Raw genomic sequence first — 22,513 nt, 5'->3', positions numbered from 1 at the left:
ATATTTTCTTACCAAACTGTGTTTGAATACACAAAACTTATCAGTTGCGCTCGTAACGAAACATTTTGAAGCCAAAATCAAGTATACTAAATTGGAAGGACCTCAAAAACATGTAATGAAACGACAAGCATTGAAATCGATCTACGACATTATCGATTAAACTAGTTGCCTAAATCCAATTGATATGTTCTAGAAAAGCATCGAATCGAATGTAAATCAAGCATGATGGTAACAGCTTTGCTAACGGTTAGAATCTTTGTTGAAGGCATGGTTTCTGTGACAATATTACTTATTTAGAATTACAAAATATATTTATGTACTGAGTACTAGCTAAGGTTAGATATCTGCAGTCAGTTTTTGGTCATTTTCGACGTGATTCGATAAATGAATGATAATCCACATTGAATCGTGTTTTTATCACTTGTATATATTTGTTCAGGGGGTTTCAACTCGTGAAACCTTATAATGCTTTGAAATAATCGAAGGCTCGACCAAAAAAACCTAGTTGAGCACATCAGTTTTCAATCTTTCTCCAATCAATTCAGTGATGCATGTTTTTTTTAACTTTTTTCCCGTTTTCCCAATTATTCTGGCTTCCTCTTATTTTATTATCACCTTGGAATTTATAACATTTGTTGTAAGCCATTTCTTATCGTGACGCTCCTGTTTTTTTTCTTGTTTTTATTATAAGCAATAAGAAGATTCTTATCAACTGTATTCATATCATCTATATACACAGATTGCTAATATTGTAGATAATTAAGTTTTGCTAGTTTTATAGCCTTGCGTTCGTAAAAACTGTGATAATCGAAATACATCTATATTGCACACAGCATGAATTTATTATTATCCTTTATATAGTAATTTATATGCGAATATACTTCATATATTTAAAGATAATCACTAGGACTATTAATAATTAAAATATACATAATATACATAATATAATATCTTATTTACTAGATTTAAAATTTACCATCATAAAGATTGATTAAATGGTGAAGGAAATTTATGTAAAACAGAATTGAATGGATTATCGACCTACGAGGATATGATAATGGGCTGTCAGTATTCACAAACAGAAATCAAGTCGAGGCCGACAATAACTGAGGATGTAGAGGTAATGGCGGATGGTTCTATACCCGAGCCGCCTCCACCAGCTCCTACCGATCCACGACTACCATTAGATGCTAGACAAGTATTTAAATTGAAAAAGTCTTGGAAAGGAATAAAGAGATGCATCGAATCAACCGGAGTAGAGATGTTTATCAGGTTAGTCTAATTATATATGTAGTATTTTTTTTTTTTTTATCAACTCTTATATTTTAGACACGTCCCCTCTTAATACAATAAATAGTTCACATATTTTGTTATAATATAAGTTATGAAGTGGTGCAATACATTTCTTACTTTTAATTAAATAATTTAATTAAATAATTAAATGAGTATTACAGTGGTTATTTGTATATATGTATAAACATTTTTTAGTTGTACATTGAAGGAAATACGAATTTTATTATATTAGTCAGATTTATATCTTACACACATCTAAAGTGTATAACTCACCAACAAATGTATAGGAAAACACTTGGTTTACATATTTTCTATTGTTAAATCGTACCCTTCTCATAAAATGACAACATAACTAAACTATACGTACGTACGTGTGTATTTTTTCATCACTTCCCTCATCATATCAAATTATCATTACTGAACAAACCATTTTCACATTGTTTATGAGGATAATTGTATATTTGTTTTTGCAATGGTTTAAAAAGTGTTAGCATTCAGTCAATTAAGCTGACAACATCAACAGAACATAGATGTGTTAAATTATTGATCAAGTGATGTGACACTTTAACACACTGGAAAATAAGCTAGTTTCACACCAAATAAACAGAAATTGATCTTAGAAAATACAACCATATAATCAATTTAAGTATCCTAAGAAAATCGATTAATGTAATCGCTTTGCTTTTTATACTTAACATAGCATCGCAGGTATTACTCTACTGATTTTATTTTCATTTTAATATCAGAATCTTGTTGCGTTATTTTTACTGTATAAAGCAAATCCTCTGAATAGAAATCAATCTATGACCGTATGTTGACTCCTTAATTTTTTTTTCTGGGTTAATTGTGTTCTTTGTTTGGTGTTTTATTAAAGGATTTCCCACATTCATACGTAATATGGACAAAAATAGAATTAATTTTGAGGGATATACGTGATTAGAAAAAGATATGACAGAGGCAAATTCGGGAAACAACAAACAATAAATATATTAAATGACATATACATACATATATTTTTAAAGTAGTCAATATATTTTTTTATATAAGATCTAAAAGATATAGAAACCTAACTATATTATAAGTTTTGAATTGTCAGGGTTATTGCAAGTTGTGAAACAGTTCAACAAATATGACAGGAAATTGGACAAATAATTACAGTATTCTTAAAAAATTGCCTTCCTTAAGGATGATTTTAAACAAGGCTGCACATACATCTCTTAACAAAAGCTTATATACATATTGAACATTTAATCCATTTTTTTCGTAATTGAGGAAGGTCTCAGGCTATATTTGGTCTTCAGCATGAAGTTTGAAGCGTTTCATAGTTCATACTATAGAGCAAATATAGAGACCTTCCTCAATTATTAAAAGAAATTGGATTAAATGTACAATAAATGTTTGTTACGAGATGTATGTACAGTCTTGTTTAACATCATATGTGTTGTATTTTGATTTACATTAAACGCACAAATGTCTAAAGAATTTTAAATTTAAAGAAACCTATAAACAATTTAGTAGTTTTGAGAACAAGAGATTAAACTTGGATGAACGGCGGGAAATGTAGACTATGTACACAAATGTAGCTTGCTGTTCGGTGTGAACCAAGGCTCCGTTTTGAAGACCGTACCTTGACCTATATTGGTTTACTTTTATAAATTGTGACTTGAATGGACAGTTGTCTCATTGGCACCCATACAACATCTTCCTATATCTATATATCACTTGCTTAAGCGATCTTAATGATGCTGGATATGACCAGACCTTTTGTTTGTATCATTCGCAATACGGAACCACGAAAGATGTGTTGCAAGGGGCTGTAAAGAAATACAGAGCGTAAAAACTATGACTTTTACTGAACTAGACAACATATTACATGTACATTGTATATGTTCCAGTCTGACTGGACGTGCATGACCCTATACTTAGGCATTCCTCACATTGTCGAATGGAAGAAGTCGATTTCTATACCCCAGTTATCGAGTACTAGTAATCATATAGTAGGGTTCGGTGTACGGGTTTCCAAGCTTGTTACAAAATTGAGGTTACTCTGATCTACCTTCAAACATCAATTACTCTGATTATATATTGCGCCTATGTTCAGATCCAGGATACAAAATTAGGTACTGGAATCATTTTACTCAATATAAGTTTTGATATTAGGGGTAAAAGTCATCCTGCAATAGAAAACATTCTGAGCCATGTTTTACGATTCACGGACTTGAATTAAGTTTTTGATGGTAGATTCTGAGCGACCACAAAGTTTAGGTCCATTTCACATTAAATTAAATTTGAGTCCTGTCTGAAAGTTATGGTTCATATTATAAACTTCGGACGAGTTTAACTTTGTAATCGTATATTACGTATCAAAGAATCACATAGTGAAAGTTCAAACCTCTTTATAAATATGTATAATGTATAATTTCCCATGGCCATATGGTCTCGCAGCATTATATGCGCCTCTTGTAAGGGTGGTCATGGGTTCGGTGCCCTTTATGGTTAAGAAAATGATTCTTTTTCTCTCTCTCAGTCAAGCAAGCTGCATTTGAGAGTTAGCTTAAAGAACGGTTAGAATTAAATTTCTGGCTATGATGACTGTTTTCCCATGGATTTTAACGCCGGGCTCACTATTAAAAATATCATACATGTGTCCTTTGAGTTTACAAAAAGGGATTCATGAACACTTATTACTTATTACCATAAATATGTATGTTATTAAAGTTGCCACAGAGGACGTCAAACATTCGTCTATCATTGTCGTTACAACTATTATAGGTGTACAAATGATGATCTATCACATGTGCCGGTACATGCCAGTCTGGTTTTTGTAAGTAACAAAAGCATAATAATACATTCAAATCATCAAAGTAAGAAGAAGTATCTGCACTCTCATTGCCAACATCACAGGTGAATTAACTTACAGAAACTGACAAATGCAACACTAATGAAATCAGAAATAACAATAAAAAGATGCAGCCGTACATGCATTATGTTAGTGTTTGGTAATTAAATTTTTTTCGGAATAGTTATTCTGTTTCGATTTTCGGTATATACAAATGTATAATATATGTGATAAGATACATGTATTTAAAATATGCTATAATATTTATGCTAGTTCGGAGAGTTCTGTATCGATTAAACATTAAAATCTTGCTTTAATACAATACTTTTATGTGCACAAAAGTTTAAGTTCCTATTTGAAGTGTTTGAAATCCATTTTATATCAATTAATGAACAAGGTAGCTTGCGAAAAATGTGCATGTTGCTGGAAAATAGGTTGTTAATATTGATACCATTGGAATTATTCGTGGTCGTGTGAAGTCTGTTGTTCATCAGTTCTAACTACGGTACCGGTACTCATACATCATTGGCTTTCAGTTATGTAGCTTTGGGCAGTTCTGATCAGGTAAATGAAAAAAAAAAAATGCTTCGGAAACTGAATTGAAACCTCTGCTTGTGGACTCTATCATCAGCCAAGTATGGACTTGACTATTATTGTGTGTCCCTTTCATAGATCTCTTCGCGTGTTTCGTCTCAAAGTCTTTCTTGACTTTGAATTATTTGGCTTTGGCCGTTTCTGATGAAGATAAATCCAGTAAAGCAGTTCGGACGCTTTAAATTTGAAATTCGTAATTCTTTTTGGAGATTATATTATCTTATCCTTTTATAATGAAAATAACAATTGACGTGAAATAAAGTTACATTACATGTTTTGTTCCATAACCTAACAGTTTTTCAGAGAGAGATAGAGAGAGAGAATTTTTTTTTTTACTAATTACACGTATTAGGGGAAAATAATTTTAATTGTATCATTGGGATACTCTTCTATTTCAAAACACAGTTCTCTCTTAATAATAGCTATAAGTTATATTAATATTATAATGAGCTTTTTAATATTCCCCTCATAGCAATAAGCATTTAATTATAGTATAAAAACCTTTTATTCAATCAAATGATATACGATTTAATTATGACAAGAACTATATGTTGCAGCATCTGTTACTTATTTCAATATGCTTCCGGATATTCTGGTTCTGTTATAAATGTTAAATCAAATATTGTCTCGAGTACCAGCTGTAAATAATGTTTATCTGGTTTTATAGTAAATATTTCCTGTACGATAAACCTTTACAGACTTTGATAAGCCAAGCGCAAGTGCTTCTTTTCAAAATTATCATCTTAGCCAATGTCTGTTCTATGCTCAATAAAAAATATCATGTAAACTATTTTCTACCCTATTACATAAATATTTGATTAAAAACAGAATTTTATTTATAAGAAATCAATTGACTGCCAAGGCTATGCAATTAACCTTTCATCTACTTGAGTCTTGAGCTGAGTATACAATCGAAGTGCATGTCTAACATCCATAACACATTTTATTTTCATTTCTTAGAAATCAACACAGCAATTTTGTGTAAAAACACACGAAATGTCATAACTGATGAGTCTTATGTAGACGAAACGCGCGTTTGGCGTACTTAAGGGGGTAGGCCTTTGTTACAACAAATTTTCCTCTCGTTTAATTTTTCTTATATTTACATCATTGAAAATATAGGGGTCCATGCATCATCTGCCAAAGTCTTAAGGAAATTCACTGTTTCATTTTATGTGTAGGGTATATTGAATATGACCAGTTTTGGGGTACCCTAGAAAACGGTCGAAAACACTAGTAGGTAAAACTCACTGAGTGTTTCTGCAAATGCTGTCATTAGAAGTACCCCTGACTGTTAAATTACATAGAAGAAACATACTTTAAAGTAAATCTGAAACATCATGGTAATACAAATAGCCTGAATGTAAAAAAAACCCGTTTTTAATAATGAATACGGGGAAAGTCTGGCCAGCTCAGATAACACAAAAAAAATTTGTCGTTTAATTCCTGCAAAAAGTTGTTTAAACATTTATTGGTTATTAATCTTTATCTTAGATGCTCATTTAAAAAATAACAAATTAGAGTTGGCAGGAAATGGCCACAGCATTTATTAACAAATATGATATATGTACTATTATATGAAATGCAATTTTTGATATGATATGAACTAAAATTCAGTGATAGAAATGCATGTTTCTTTGAAAATGTTGTATGATGATCGCCGAATATGTTCGAGGTGGCAGACCATATATGAAAAGGGGCAAGTTCAAGATAAGCTATTAACCCTGGAAATCAGAGGCTAATGCTATCATACGATTTAAATAAGTCTGTAAACTGCAAATATGTTCTTTAAGCGCAGCGAAATCTGCCATAAATCAAACGACTAACTCTGGAAATCAGAAGTTATCGCTATCATTGATTAATTCAAATCTGCAACTATTTCACATGTTAGAACATTGTAGAATGTAATAAAATCCATAATTAATCACTTCCAAGTTATCCTTTCAATTTCTGTGTATGTCCACTCTTTTACGGCCAGTATACCTCTATAATCATCTATTTTTCGTTGCTTGACAGTCTCTATATTAGAATCTGAACAGCGTTCAACATGGTATGACGATATAATCTATGTGGACAATACAAATCTGAAATAAACAAACAAAAACCAAACAGCAGTATCTTCCGCAGGAATTGAATTCTAACAAATTAAGGGGAGGGTGGGCGGGTTTGCTCAAAAAAGCGTCTTCTTTTGCCAAATGTCGACGGTAAAAGGAGGATTATGGGTAAATCAATCACTTGGGAAGATCGATAATCCAATTAAAAACCAAATAATAATAATAATTGACGAAGTAGTATAACGGACATGGTGCCTGAGCACAACCGATAACTGATTTAAAATTTAGATTTTAAATCTTATTATCTTAGATGCTCATTTAAAAAATAACAAATTAGAGTTGGCAGGAAATGGCCACAGCATTTATTAACAAATATGATATATGTACTATTATATGAAATGCAATTTTTGATATGATATGAACTAAAATTCAGTGATAGAAATGCATGTTTCTTTGAAAATGTTGTATGATGATCGCCGAATATGTTCGAGGTGGCAGACCATATATGAAAAGGGGCAAGTTCAAGATAAGCTATTAACCCTGGAAATCAGAGGCTAATGCTATCATACGATTTAAATAAGTCTGTAAACTGCAAATATGTTCTTTAAGCGCAGCGAAATCTGCCAAATTGACGGTGCTGCGACAGTTTTAGTCCTCAGATAAAAGTTTCGTAGAACCGTCAACCGCCAATAAAATTGGGGGGAGCTGCGCGTAGCTGTGCCATTTCAAGCAAATTTGAATGAAACAATTTCTAATAAATGAACAGAGTAACAAGGAAGAAATTATTTACATTATACATAAAAGAGCATCAGTAACGCTGATGTTTCATCTAAACTAATTACAAAGTTCATAATATGAGCAGATATAATATTTACAACGAGTCAACTATCAAAATTCAAAGTGTATAATAGTCGTCTGGAAAAGTAAAGCCACCCGTCTTACTAGAAATAATTGTTTCTAGTGCTCCCTGGATTATATTCAGAAAAATTTCATTTCCAATCTTAGTTAAATGCACCCCATCTTCTGCCAAGAACTTATGTGTAGCTTTTATGTCAGGATACCGAATGTAACAGCCTCCATGCTTTATCATGTGGACACCAATGGAACTGTTTAACCGACGTCTGCACTTCTCCATACAGTTCCCATTGGTTGAATACCTCCACTGCAATCTTGGTAATACTTGCGACCAAATTAAAGTCGTTTCAGGCAATTTATTTGATAACCATGACATAAATTTAACAAGCTGTAAATGCAAGTAACCTAGTTTGATATTACCTATATCATTTCCCCCAATGTGCACTATAATATAGCTGGGAGGATCTTCAAATCTCAGCATTAATCTAATGCGATTTTTCATCTTGGAGAGAGTTAGTCCACCGGTTCCTTGCCACCAGATATTTACTCCCAACCTATTCAAAGCCAAATTAGCTCCTCCCGGGCGTTGCCTTGATTCCACAAACGCATTCTTAATAATTGACGACCCAACAATCCAAACCCTTATAGGAGAATCTGAAACTAACAGCAATATAAATAAACAATTAAACGGGAGTTCGTATGTAACGCAAATATGCACCTGATTTCCAACGACCTAAACTTTTAATCTTTTCGTCGGATAACCCTTCAATGGCACAGGCTGTAGCCATACCTATTCTGAAAGAGTGAGACGACCAACGAGCATTATCAATACCTAAAGCATGTAGTGACTTTTTGAGTATTGCAGAAAACTGGTATTTAGTCAATGGTTTACCGTCAAAATGACAAAATAGCGGTCCCTCTACTACAGGTCTGTCTCGCAAATAGCAAGGCAATAAAACCACCGGACAAATACATTTGTCTAATTGCTCCGGAATGTGTATGGTTACGCCCCTACCAAACTGATCGGTCTTAGACGAAACTAAATGAATTTCTAAATATGTTTTGTAAATTTGTACATCATTCATGTTTAAAGCATGATTTGAATAACATGTATTACTCATAGTTTGAACTGTCAACTCCCCAACCCTAAAAAGACCATGAAAGGCCAAGGAAAAAACTGCCTTGAATAGCCTTACCTCGTATGCAGAACTGCAGATACAAGATAATATGGACAAAATACGACCCAATAACTCTCTTGAAATAGGCAGTCTAGTGTCCATCTGAGGCGACCTTGTACGCTTTACACCATCGATCATTTTCCTTACAATAAATTTTTGTGTATAGTCTTCATAATCATTAAGTTTGTTGTAGAAACTTAGGCCTGATGTGTACGAATTAATTGTTGAATGAGCGAATCCAGATTTATACATATATGCAATAAAAGCAACAATGTCGTGCAGTGACACAGGCCATACATTAGCAAGACCGATATCTTTCCTGAAACTGTTAAAAAAATTTAAAGCCCTGGTGTACAACTTTGCTGTACTAGGAGCTACCGAATTGTTTATTAAAAAATCTACTTCAGTTCCGAAATGACCATGTGAAACTCCACAGGAATGTCTGATGGAGTTTGATCTGCTTCTGGGGCCAATGTACGGAAACGGAACACCTGAAAACGAGACAGAGAATCTGCAATTGCATTACTTTCGCCTGGAATATGCAACGCTCGTACCTGAATATTTTCCCTCATTAATAACAAAACTAGAGGACGAATTAACTTCATTACGTACTTCGATTTTGATGTTCGCTTGTTAATTATCAAAACTAGTGCTTGGTTATCTATTCTTAATAAAATTTTCTTGTTGCAAAATTGAGGGGACCAAATTAACATGGCCAATAATATAGGCACCAGCTCTAAAAAAGATATATCGGACATGAACTCTTTATCCCTCCACTCGACAGGCCATCGAAACTGAGTCCATTGCTTGTCAAAATAAGCCCCACAACCAAGATCAGCATTTCCAGAACTATCAGTAAACAGCTCAAGCGTATCACTTGATAACCAGAGACTTTCCGAAATGAAGCATTCGCCATTAAAATTTTCTAAAAACTCTAACCAGACTAAAGCATCAGATCTCAGCTCTTGATTAATTTTTACATAATAATACGACTTCCCGTGTTGGAGGTTTGAAATAACATCATAAAACCTTCTAGTAAAAGCCCTTGATGACGGAATTGCACGTGAGCAAAATGCCATTAGCCCAATGATTGACTCTAGCTCTTTCAATTTTATCTTTTTTCGACCAACCATGTATAGAATACCAGACCTTAACTTTATGACCTTGTTTTCCGGAATTCTTACCAACATAAGTAAAGTATCAATTTCAAGACCAAGAAATGTCAAGGTTGTTGTAGGACCAACTGTTTTGTTGTCAGCCAATGGCACGCATAAATCCTTACAAACTTTCATAAAAGTGTCCATTAACAACTCACAATTATTATTTGTCTCATGTCCAGCAAATATAAAATCATCCAAATAATGATCCAAAGTGTCCAGACCGGACTTGGACTGAACAACACAGTGTAAAAAGGTCGAAAATCGTTCAAAAAGCTGGCATGAACTACTTAATCCTAAGGGTAGACATTTATTTATGTAAAACTTATCCTGAAATTTGATACCCATAAGATCAAAATCTGCAGGATTTATGATTAAAAGCCTAAATGCTTGGCGAATATCGATTTTACCGATTTTCGCACGCTCTCCGAGAGCTGCAATCATATTTAAAACATTGTCAAATGATGAGTACTTCACACTACAGTAATCTTCGGGTATAAAATCATTAATACTACCTCCACTTGGATAAGACAAATGAGATATGAGACGCCAACCTTTATCTGGTTTCTGAACAAGTCCAATTGGAGAAATTCGCAGTGTCGATATAGGTTTTTTAGAAAATGGACCCAAAATTCTACCCAGTTTGACCTCGTCGTGCAACTTTGCTAATGTTTCGAACTTGTGTATTTCTGCAGAAACCAAATTTTTTGCGGTAGTAGAAATACGTGGACCTTCATATTGTATCCTAAATCCAAAAGTAAACCCCTCAAGCAGGAGCTGAGCATCCACCCTATTTGCATAATCACCTAGATACGTGTTTAATTCAAGTATGTTTATTGGAGTCCACCCTTTATCCCATAGGTGGCGCAATAGTTTGGACTCTGAAAGTAATACAATCTTAATTCTATACAAAATTAACAATATGAACAATGTCATAAATTCTTACACATCTCTTTAACATAGAACCATAAAAAAAAAAAAAAAAAAAAAAAAAAAAAAAAAAAAATTGTGCCACAACTTTAATTACATTCTGCTAAAGAATCACTTCATATAGTGACCAGAATACGATTTCGTATTGTTGGGATACTGCACTGGGTTGCCACCACGTGCTTGAAATCTCGGTCTAAATTGAGGCCTAGGTTGCTGAAATCTTGCATTTCCACCTACCCTATTAGGAAAAACGTTTTGTCTTGGGCACTGTATAAGTGGGTGCTGATCAGAACATCTTAAACAAGAATGATTATAAGGACATGATTGATTCACGCAATTGCCCTGGTAATTGAATGCGTAACATTTAAAGCGCCCCGTGCTTACTGGCGCATTACTACTAGAAGACGGAGGATACATATAAAGCAGCCATAGCTCAGGGTCAACCACAGCCCAAGACCTTGCTGGATCCTGTGACATTCTGAGGCGGAATTGATCGTCATACGATTTCCACCCTAGTGCGCACCGCTTAGCACCTAACCGAATACTATGCATGTACTTCAGTAATTCTTGAAATACATGCGGGTGAGCAGTACAATAAATACTTATATACACTAAATATGCGTCTGTCCAAGTATCGATGGAGTCAATTTTTTGTTGTTGCTGCCGTGGTTGTAGCAAAATTTCTCCCTGCGAAATAACTACTTTTTGTTTATCCCCTGCAGAGGTTTGTGAATTTACTAACAGTAAGGCCAGGTCAATATACTCTCCAGCAATAATTTTTTGCCTCAAGCTAACAGTGACATTTCTAGCAAGGTCATCACTGGCCGTAATGCAAGGAATTGGGTTTTGAAATACTGGACAATTACCTGAATGTGTAATGGGTTCAGTAGCGGTTGTTGGGACCATAATGGGTTCAGTAGCGGTTGTTGGGACCGGAGCCATAGTCATCACTTCTGTATCTAGTGTATTGGTTGCCACTGGACTCCCTGTTGATCTGATTTCATGGACATCTCCAACTTTTCGACGCGAGACACTTCTCTTAGCGGCCGGAGCCACGCTATCTCCTCTTCCCTTGGGCACCACTCTTTTTCTTTTAGAAGCTCTAAGCATTTTAAACTGAAAAAGACACAATATGTTAACTTATGTAAATATTTGATTATATGACAGATAATATATGATATAAGACAATGTAAAAGAAAGACAATTGCCCGATTCTGCTGTGGCCGATCGATGAAAAAAAAAAAAAAAAAATAGATTTGCATCCACCTCAAACAAATAATATTGGAATTCTGCTATCTCCAATATTTGATGTGTTCACTGTATCTATCCAATATAATGTTTAAAAATTAAACTTCTGCTAGATATAAACTTATTCAAAAAGTCAAAATTTTCAAAACCATGCCATGCCGTCTGCTGCATGAAAATTTTTGTTTCGCCCTGGCGCTTCGACAATTGTATCAATCGAGTCAAATTAAACGATAATCAATTCCATGAACAAAATTGTTTGAAATACTTTAAAAATAAATAACGTTTTTAACAACTTATGTGTCAGATTTGTGCAGATTTTCTTCTTGCTCAAAAAAGCGTCTTCTTTTGCCAAATGTCGACGGTAAAAGGAGGATTATGGGTAAATCAATCACTTGGGAAGATCGATAATCCAATTAAAAACCAAATAATAATAATAATTGACGAAGTAGTATAACGGACATGGTGCCTGAGCACAACCGATAACTGATTTAAAATTTAGATTTTAAATCTTATTAAAATCACAAAATTTTATCGAATTTGATCGTTTGAAATTTTCAAAATGTTTCAAAAAGTTGGCTAACAAGGCACATGAAAAAGGTAGAATTTTGGGCCAAAATTCATTTTTCCCTTACAAAAACTCCCACAGACTGTCTTTGCATTCTTTTAATTGTAATAGTCACTGTAATTTTATAAGGAAAAACAGTAATATTCAGTATGGGACGAGTATCATTTGGACGAGTTGATATGATTTTTCATCACAACACTTTAAATTGGTTTCTCTCCCCAGACTACAAAATGCCCCTGTCATCAATAGCAGACGCTATCAGAATTTATCTTTTTGACAGTCTGTCACGATCAAAGTTCTATCTTTGTGTTAATGTAGGTTATCTTATAGCATATTCTTGTACTAGGATTGATGTTCAGATCATATCTTCTAGGAGAGTGACTTTTATATTGGAAAAAAAAACCCCACAAACAGTAAGAACAAACTCTGTATCAATGACTTATCACTAAAACCATATTACTTCATTTTTTAATTCATATGTTCAAATCGAATTTCCCAAAACTTCCAAGATTTTTTTCTAAATGATGCCACAAGGTCCTTTAGTCAGTATAGTTGCTCTAGAACTCCTCAGACTCAGTTTACTGGTGTTTTCTTTAAGCATTTCATGTAATGGTAATTTTCTACCTTTTCATCCACATCATTAAAAAAAGATGTTCTTTAGTTTAATGTTTGGTGGTGTCAAACATGTACTCTGCAATCTGTCTGCATCATTCTTACAGCAAAAAGTAAACATCAGATATGCTTGATCACTGTTTAGAATGAAATTCAAAACAGTGTGGCTGTGGCCATTGATTGACACATTAAATTCATCCATTGACTGGGATAATTTACGTGAACGTTTGTCTGTAACGACCACTGTTCACGACGTACCTACGATAGACATTTAAACTGTGGGGTCACCAAAGGTTTCTTAACGCCTTTAATTATAAAATAATTCGAAAAATTAATCAGGAATAACCTTTATGTTTTGACTTATATAATTGATATAAATCAAAACATCGAGTTATTTCTGATTAATTTATTGAATTACTTTATTAAGGTGTTGAGAACCTTTGGTGACCCCATAGTTTAAGTGTCTTTAAAAAGTACATAGTGAGCAGAGGTCGTTTCATACAAACGTTCACCTAAATTGTCCCAGTCAATGGATGAATTTAATGTGTCAATCAATGGCCACAACCACACTGTTTTGAATTTCATTCTAATTTACTGCTATGTTAAGGTGGCTCGTGGGTACAAAAATTTCAGCAAAAAATTGAACCTTTATTTTTTTTATTACAAATTTTATTTATTACACTATTAGTTATTACTTTATGATATATGGTAAAAAAATCAACCCGAATAATCGATTCGGTTTGGCCCCAGATGACTTTTAAAATGTTTATATCATTGAAAAAGCTCGAAATTATCTCCCTTTGGTGCAAAAATGCCATTTTTTGGCATTAAATTTGAAATATCTTTTTAACTCATCGGTGACCTATATTTTTTATTATTGTTTTTATATAAGCTGTACATAAACTAAATTATTGTAAAATTTAAGCGATTTCTGTAATTAGGTTAACAAAAATGTTTGCTTCTTCCGGAGGCAGATAGTGAGCTTAATTGAACGGGGACTCCATTTTAATTATTTCATTTTTCTTTTAAGTATATGATAAAGTTTATTTATAAAAAAATATAGCGAAATCCTATATTAGAAAAACATTTTGATTTATACCCAGGAGCCCCCTTAAAACGCACGAATGACTTTCAATACATGTGAAAGAGTTGTCGCCCATATAAAAGGTCTACCCCCTTAATTTTAATCCTGGTACCTTCGATTAATAACATTGGTGTAGTAAAATAAGTAATCCTAAGTTAAACATAGGGTATAATCATTCGGATTAACTGTTTTAAACCAAAGAAAGTTAAAAAATTTCAAACGTATTATATTAGTACAGACAAATCGGAAGCAACGCAACAGATGTACGGAAATACAAACAAACCCATAGCAATGAACAATGTTGACTGATTTGTTTCTGTCACTCAGATATTCACTCGGGGTTGGGTAGGGTGGGTATACAGTGAATATCTTGCATTGATGTGATATCCGTCGTTTAATGCTGAAAAGTGAATACCAATATTGAAAATCAAAATTTGTTTCAAATCGACGAAAACACTTGAAGCACATAGAGAGGTATGACATATGAAGCATATCTTTCGACCAATTCATGATAGATACTCTTCACGCCTTTATATTGTTGTTAGCTCCTTACGAATAGATAAATAAATACATCAATTGAAAGCCATAATTGGTGCTAATCGTCTCTTGGAAAATCTATGATCCATTGAATTCAACGAATACTTTATCGATTATATTCAAGAAGTCATATCTTTACAAGAGAGGCAAAGATACCTGAGAAAGATTATATATAACTCATATTAAGTCGAAAATAAACCGCCATCGCCATGGCTAAAAATTAAAAAGACAAACAGACACACAGTAGTACACAAGACACAACATGTATCATCCTCTCAATTTCTGAAACCAACAACACATTTTTAAATACTTTTCAACCTTCGTATGTTAGTATCGATATAAAATATTAAGACGTTGTATGATTGCCTATTAGACAACTTTCCACCAGACAAAAGAATAATTGAACGACAAATTAATACTCACCAAGAAACGACAAGCATTGAAGTAGAGGCTTCCGATTTTGGATAGGAACAAACAGACTGTTACGGGACAAAACATATCTATGGATTCTTTACTTATTGTAAGTTGGGTCTTTGATGATTTTGTAGTTGGTTGTTTTTAAGTTAAAAAATTTGTTCTTAATGGAAACCTTTTCATGAACATGTGTTTTACTTTCAAAGAATAAGTCACACTTTGAAGGAAAAAAATCTAAATGCCCAGACTAGCATTACCATTCTTCTTTCGTGTTTCATTCACTTTATTTAGGGCCTTAACTCTAAGAATAATAATCAAAATTTCAACTCTTTCTACATGAAGCAGAAATATGTTTGTCATTAAATTCTGAATATTAAAGGGAAAGCTCTTATAACCAAAATATATTACTTTTTGAACCAATTCACTTGTTATAGCATTGCTAGAGTAATAATGGTAGTAATTATACAATCTTGTCTAATGAGTTCAGTGTTTTTACTTTCTCTTAAATTGAAAAAGACTATTTGTTCAAAAAGTAAGGTTCATGATATAAAAATCTTTTGAATATGCCAATATTATTTTTTCAAAATTTCTTCATAAAAAAGTTTTAAAAAAACCCAACGTTCATTCCTCCAATGATTAATTGTAGTTTCCAACGCAATTACTTATGTATTTGAACAACAATTAGAATGAAATTCAAAACGCTGTTCACGACGTACCTACGATAGACATTTAAACTGTGGGGTCACCAAAGGTTTCTTAACGCTTTTAATTATAAAATAATTCGAAAAATTAATCAGGAATAACCTTTATGTTTTGATTTATATAATTGATATACATCAAAACATCGTGTTATTTCTGATTAATTTTTCGGATTACTTAATAAAGGTGTTGAGAACCTTTGGTGACTCCATAGTTTAAGTGTCTTTAAAAAGTACATAGTGAGCAGTGGTCGTTACATACAAACGTTCACCTAAATTGTCCCAGTCAATGGATGAATTTAATGTGTCAATCAATGGCCACAGCCACACTGTTTTGAATTTCATTCTATAAGATTATACAACAAATAATATAATATTGGGTAAACTGAATAGTAAATACACATTTTCTTAGTTGTTAAATGGCAAAGAACATTCCTGGTTTAATTTAAATGAACCATGTTAATGGAGAGAACGGGAAGATTTTCCTAAAAGCCTTAATTAATGAAGACGATCAATAAGACGGCACGATGCATGCGTTTGTATAGATTTATCTTGACGTCATTACTTGTTTTAATTTTTAATAAGATTTACACAGAACTGGTACAATTATATTTTGTTATATTGACCTTAAAAGATGAAAAGATGTCTAAAACGTAAAATTACAAAAATACCAAACTCCCAAGGGAAATTCAAAACGGAAACTCATTCAAAAAATGGCAAAATCAAAAGCTCAAATACGTCAAGACAATTTAAAACAACTGTCATATTCCATACTTGGTACAGGCATTTCCTAATTTATTAACATAGTATTATGTATTGGAGTTTAGTGTGACTTCCATTTTCACTCAACTAGTACACAATTTTATTTAGGGTCCAGCTTAGGACCAACTCCTGGTGTGGGATTTTCTCGCTTCGTTGGAGACCCATTAGTGTCCTTCAACTGTTGTCTTCTCTTTGGTAAGGTTGTTCTCTCGTTGACATATTCCCCGCTTCCATTCTCAATTTTAAATATTTCATTAATATGCTGAGTTTTCTATTTGAAACCCATCACCATTTATAACTTGTACGTTGGTTTAACTGTTGTCCTTTTGAACTCGTTGACAGTTTTCAGTAACTACCAATTTTAGCACAATTTAATCAATTAGGGAATTGTAAACGTGCTAAATGAGATTTCACAATATAGTTTTTCAGCAAATGATTTATTGCTACAATGTTGCTGTTTTATACTTCATGTAATCTGTGAAAATATTGGCGCTTCACACCTCCCGTTACGACTTGCGTGGTTAATCAAACTTTAAATGTATGTAGACTATGATGTATACGACAAGAAATGTACATGCAAAGATTGATAAACTTATTGAAGCTTGTTTAATGTCAAGTGGCTAAATTGTTATAATGCATATTCAGAAATATTAATACTGAACAATTTTGGGATTGAGTTTTTGTTTGCGTTGGTTGCCAAATTGTAAAATAACAAAGTACCGAACTCCATGAAAAATTGAAAACGAAAAGTCCTTACATATTACACTTTAAATATTCGTATGATACAGTGTTTTATCATTAAACAAAACCAAAAGCTTTAAGAATTGGAAAACAACTGTCATATTTTCCTGACTTGGTACAGAAATTTCCTTATTTAGAAAGATGTGGATAGAACTTGGTTTTATAGCTAGCGACGTATTTGATGAGGGTGGGGGTATGTAAAGTCTTACTAAAGATACTTATCGACTCCAATAAAGAGCTTCCCTAAAGTGAAGAAGAATGGCACTAATGAAATGTGTTTCTCGGTTCAAACACCTGAGTTTGACCAGTCCCCACGACTGAAAAAAAGTAAAATCACAAAAATACTGAACTCAGAGGAAAATCTAATCGGAAAGTCCATAATCACATGGCAAAATCAAATGACAAAACACATAAAAAAGAATGGACAAGAACTGTCATATTTCTGACTTGGTACAGGTATTTTCAATCTAATTAAAACCCGATAGAAATTGTGGATTAAACCTGGTTTTATAGCGCTAAACCTCTCACTTTGTTGACAGTCTCATCAAATTCCGTTATATTTACAATGATGCGTGAATTGAGCAGACATGATGAATTCAAAGATATTACATGTAATATTGAAAATTTTATCATGACATATAAATGCAAAACAGATGAAAGTATTCGGATATAATTATCAACAGTAAACCTAAAACAAGAGAAACCAAAGGTAATAACTGTTGCTGCAATTGTACGTTGAAATATGAGGATGTTTTTAAATGAACTGTCCTTGGTAGTTAAATGTTTTAGTTTGGGTGTTCCTGATTGAGGTAAAGCGCTAAGGATTCATGCATTTTAAAAAGAGTTATACTTATTCAGTGACATTTTCGAAGGCTGCTAGCGTTCATTTGTAGCGGCAGTAGATTTATATATAAAACATAAATATAAACATTTAATAATGATTGAGTCACTTTGTTCGATTAATATTAATCAGCTTGATAGAAAATGATTGAAAAAAAAACATCTCATTACTAGCCGTATATACAAATTCAGTTTGTTTGTACATGACCATAAAACAAATTGCGTTGAACTTGTACACTGTAAATTCAGTTTAATTACTAAAACCAAAAATATTCTCTCGTGCTATAAATGCAACAAAGTATGTCTTTCGTGGTTTAAAACGGTACCTGGATAACATTGATTATTTTCAATAAAATTTAATTAAAGTACTTCAAAGTAAAGTAAATGATAAAGCATAAACAATCTTGGTTAACCAATTTCAGAAAAGATGATTCTAAACATTTGTCGCTTCGACGGTTGATTATTAACATCTGTCGCTTCGAAGAAATAGTATTACATTTTATTTTTTAAATAAGATATTGTCCAATGCTATAGCATATAGATATAGGAAGATGTGATATGAGTGTCAATGAGACAACTCTCCATCCAAATAACAATTTATAAAAGTAAACCATTATAGGTCAATGTACGGCCTTCAACACTGAGCCTTTGCTCACACCGAACAATAAGCTATAATGGGCCTCTAAACATACATGTTTTAATTTTATATTACGTACTTTGACCTATAATTGTTTACTTTTCAAAAATTTTAACTTGGATGGAGAGTTTTCTCATTCGCACTCATACCACATCTTCTTATTCCAATATACTGTACTAACATAGTAAGAAAACAGTTACTGATCACAAGCGATAATTTATTATTGCTTTCAAATTGGACAGCATATCTTTAATATTCTTTGAGTGCAGGTTGTATAAAACACCGTCAAGACTATTTGATATGCAAAAGAAACATGAAAAAACAAGCTAAATGTGTGGCCTCTTAAAATGGATATTTGTTGCGCTTTCTTTTCCAAACACACTTTAAGGTTTATGACCCACTCTCTAGGCCGTGTAGTACTAAATTTTGCTACAATATTAAAACGGTAAAAATACAGAATGAAAGTGACGTGCCATTTTGTTCCATTTCCCAAGGGGAAACGTTGTACAAATCAATATAGTTAGATAGTTCATTGCATTTAATAGAAACTGGAGATAAGGTGGCAAATTAAGCCAAGATTTTCGTAAGAAACCAACAGACTATATTACAGAGATATTCGTTATAATATTGTTAACACAGATTACTCACTTGTGTACCTGCTAGCGTTTATTTTCTACAAAAAGTCCCAAACAACCTTAAGGTTAGGGTGAAGGTTGGCACAAGAATATATAGTTTAGACCATTTGTTTTCCTGTTTGAATGATTTTACACTCGTAATTTTTGGTGCACTTTAAAGCTTGCTGTTCGGTGGGAGCTAATGCTCTGTGTTGAAGACCGTACTTTGACCTCAAATGGAAGAGTTGTCTCATTGGCACTCATACTACACCATCTTATAGCCATTTAAAGTAAAAAAAAAATGATGCTGAGTGCCAAAGTCGAGCGCACTATAGAAGGTGTATTTGAATAAGGACCTTGTTATACTTGTTTTTACCAATATCTTTTTTTATACACCTGTTTAAGGGAAATCGTTGCTAACACTGCTTGTAATAATCACATAAATCACCGAATTTTCAAGTATGGGAGTACAAGGGGAAAGGCTGCAGATCAACAAATAAGTATCCATATGTTTAGCATTGAAATAACAAAAGGTTATATTATCCTTGTGTTTCCTCGACTATTGAAAGGATATGTTGTGTCATATAAAGATATATTTATTTATTAAATTGTCAAATTCAGAGTCATTATAAAATAATAATCTTATATCCGTCGCTTGGTGATAGTTATTAAGTTTTTCAACAATTTTATTACTTTATGCCAGCGTTAAATGTTTAATGAGACAAATATCATGTTAAAGCTCATTAATGAGGGCGTTCTCGTGTCAATATTTCTTTTAGAACGAGAATTATAAAAGGGGATTACTGTGCATGTTGAGTTTAAAACGTTACACATAACATATCAATGTCACTATAACATATGATATATATACGTACTAATTCTCAACGATAGACATAGGAAAACCACGAACTAAAAATTGGGAGTTAAGATATTTCAATGAGACCATCGATTCATACAGCATAGAATATAGATGCTTTTTGTGTGACTACAACAGATTAATCAATTTCAATAAAAAATTGACAACAAAATTCATTGGTATTATTGATTAGTCAGATCACGCTCAGACATATTGAACAGCTCAAGATAGAATGTTACTTAGACAAAAAGATCATAAAATACCTTCCAATTGGGACAAATCCTGCCAATTATTTATTTTTTAATTTGATACATGTATCGCTAAAAATCTTTAAGTGAGTAAAAAAATCACGATAATTGCGTTCGTAGAACTGAGATAAAAAATATTTATATAATGGTATAATTATATTAAACAAATAAGTTAACTAAGCATACAAAGTTTTCATGGTATACAAATATGTTAAATAATAACCTTATCAGCACCGTATTTTATAATTAAATTGGCAGCTGTACGTGAATTTCGGTTGCTGCAAAACTGTGTACTGAAATGCACAAGGGTAAAATAACTTTGAGAGTTAAGGTGAATAGAAGATACCAAAATTGAGTATACAAAGCGGGGAAAAACACAAATCAAGAGACTAATAAATATGTAAATAGATACCATGATATATATTTGAAACCGTTCGACCAACTGATATTAGTTTCAAAAGTTTGGTAGTGTTTGCTGTTATGACTTGGTATACTTCGGTTAGATACTGGTACAGTAATAAAGTTCACATTCAAAGGTTTTTCGCTTTTAAGAACTAGTTTTTGGGGCTATTTATAGCTTGTTGTTCGGTGTGAGCCAAGGCTCCTTGTTGAAGACCGTACTTTGACCTATAATGTTTTACTTTTACAAATTGTGAGTTGGAAGAAGAGTTGTCTCATTGGCACCCATACCATATCCTCGTATATCCAGCCAGCTATCATGGTGTAAATCTCAGTACTTATTTTTGCAGTGTATGTAAATGGTGTAAAGTGATTTTCAGTTTACAGTTCAGAAGTAGTATGACTCAAAATGAAAGTATAGTATTTTAAATATCAGCATGACACATGTAATCGACACTTTTTTTACGTCATAATTGTTCAGCAAACAGTAGATTGTTAGCAACATGCTTTGTTGATCAACCACTTCACTTATAATTATGAAGTATTCATAATAGACTGGAAATATTGACCGATCTTGCCCTTGTCTAAAACATACGATTATTATGTTTACATTAAGTTAATGATTATGAGATTTTATATGATAATTGTTGATAAAAATGATTGATATTAATAATTTAATACCCATTCTTGACTTGCTAATCAAGATTGTAATGTTTCTGTATCGCTAAATGCAATATTTGCAATATCATGGAATAAATTAAGTTTCCCTCTTGTTTGCAAAACATTACCCTAAAGTATCAAAGATTATCAAAGAACATAATGTTTGGAATTATCTTTGAACTTGACGTAGGCCTATAACGATCGATACAGTTTGTTCCGACATGCATCTACTTAATATATCCATGATAGCTACCGATGACATCATACGTCGTTTTAAAGCAGTATTTATTACTACCAATTGAATGACTGCCATTGACAACATGTCTGACATTAATGTTGGTTCCAGTTCAGACAGGAAATTTACGCACGCAACTAATTTCCTTTTGTGGAAAATGAGAACAAGAATCGTTATTATCAAGGAAATATGGTATTCGTCGAACACGATAGAAATACTGTACGCTATAAAATAACTTTACAATGTGTACTTTTATGTCTAGAGATAAGGCAGTTTTAGAGAAGTTGGACAATTTATTAAAAATGCTTTGGGTAATTGGTATCAAATTTAGCTACAATGTATACTGAAAAAATTAAAATGTTATTTTAAACCTTTAATATATACTTATATCCCTTTTTAATACGTATATAAAACACAAAAAGGCAACACGTAGATGTCAGACCACAAGTTAAAGCATATACAG

The 22,513-nt window shown here is 32.7% G+C and overlaps 1 protein-coding gene across 1 annotated transcript in view; it reads left to right on the top strand.

Moving 5' to 3' along the window:
- Nucleotides 1-970: 970 nt before the first annotated feature.
- LOC143067941 (globin-3-like) overlaps nucleotides 971-22,513 on the top strand; it is a 43,383-nt gene continuing 21,840 nt past the window's right edge. The window contains exon 1 of the mRNA XM_076241588.1: nucleotides 971-1,272. Within this exon, the coding sequence (XP_076097703.1) occupies nucleotides 1,052-1,272 (221 nt within the window). The 5' untranslated portion in view covers nucleotides 971-1,051. The remainder of the gene's footprint in view (nucleotides 1,273-22,513) is intronic.

The sequence above is a fragment of the Mytilus galloprovincialis genome, chromosome 3 (genome assembly GCF_965363235.1).
Source record: "Mytilus galloprovincialis chromosome 3, xbMytGall1.hap1.1, whole genome shotgun sequence".
NCBI lineage: Eukaryota > Metazoa > Mollusca > Bivalvia > Mytilida > Mytilidae > Mytilus > Mytilus galloprovincialis.
Note: the sequence above shows the minus strand (reverse complement) of the source record. Positions and strands in the feature narration are given on the sequence as shown.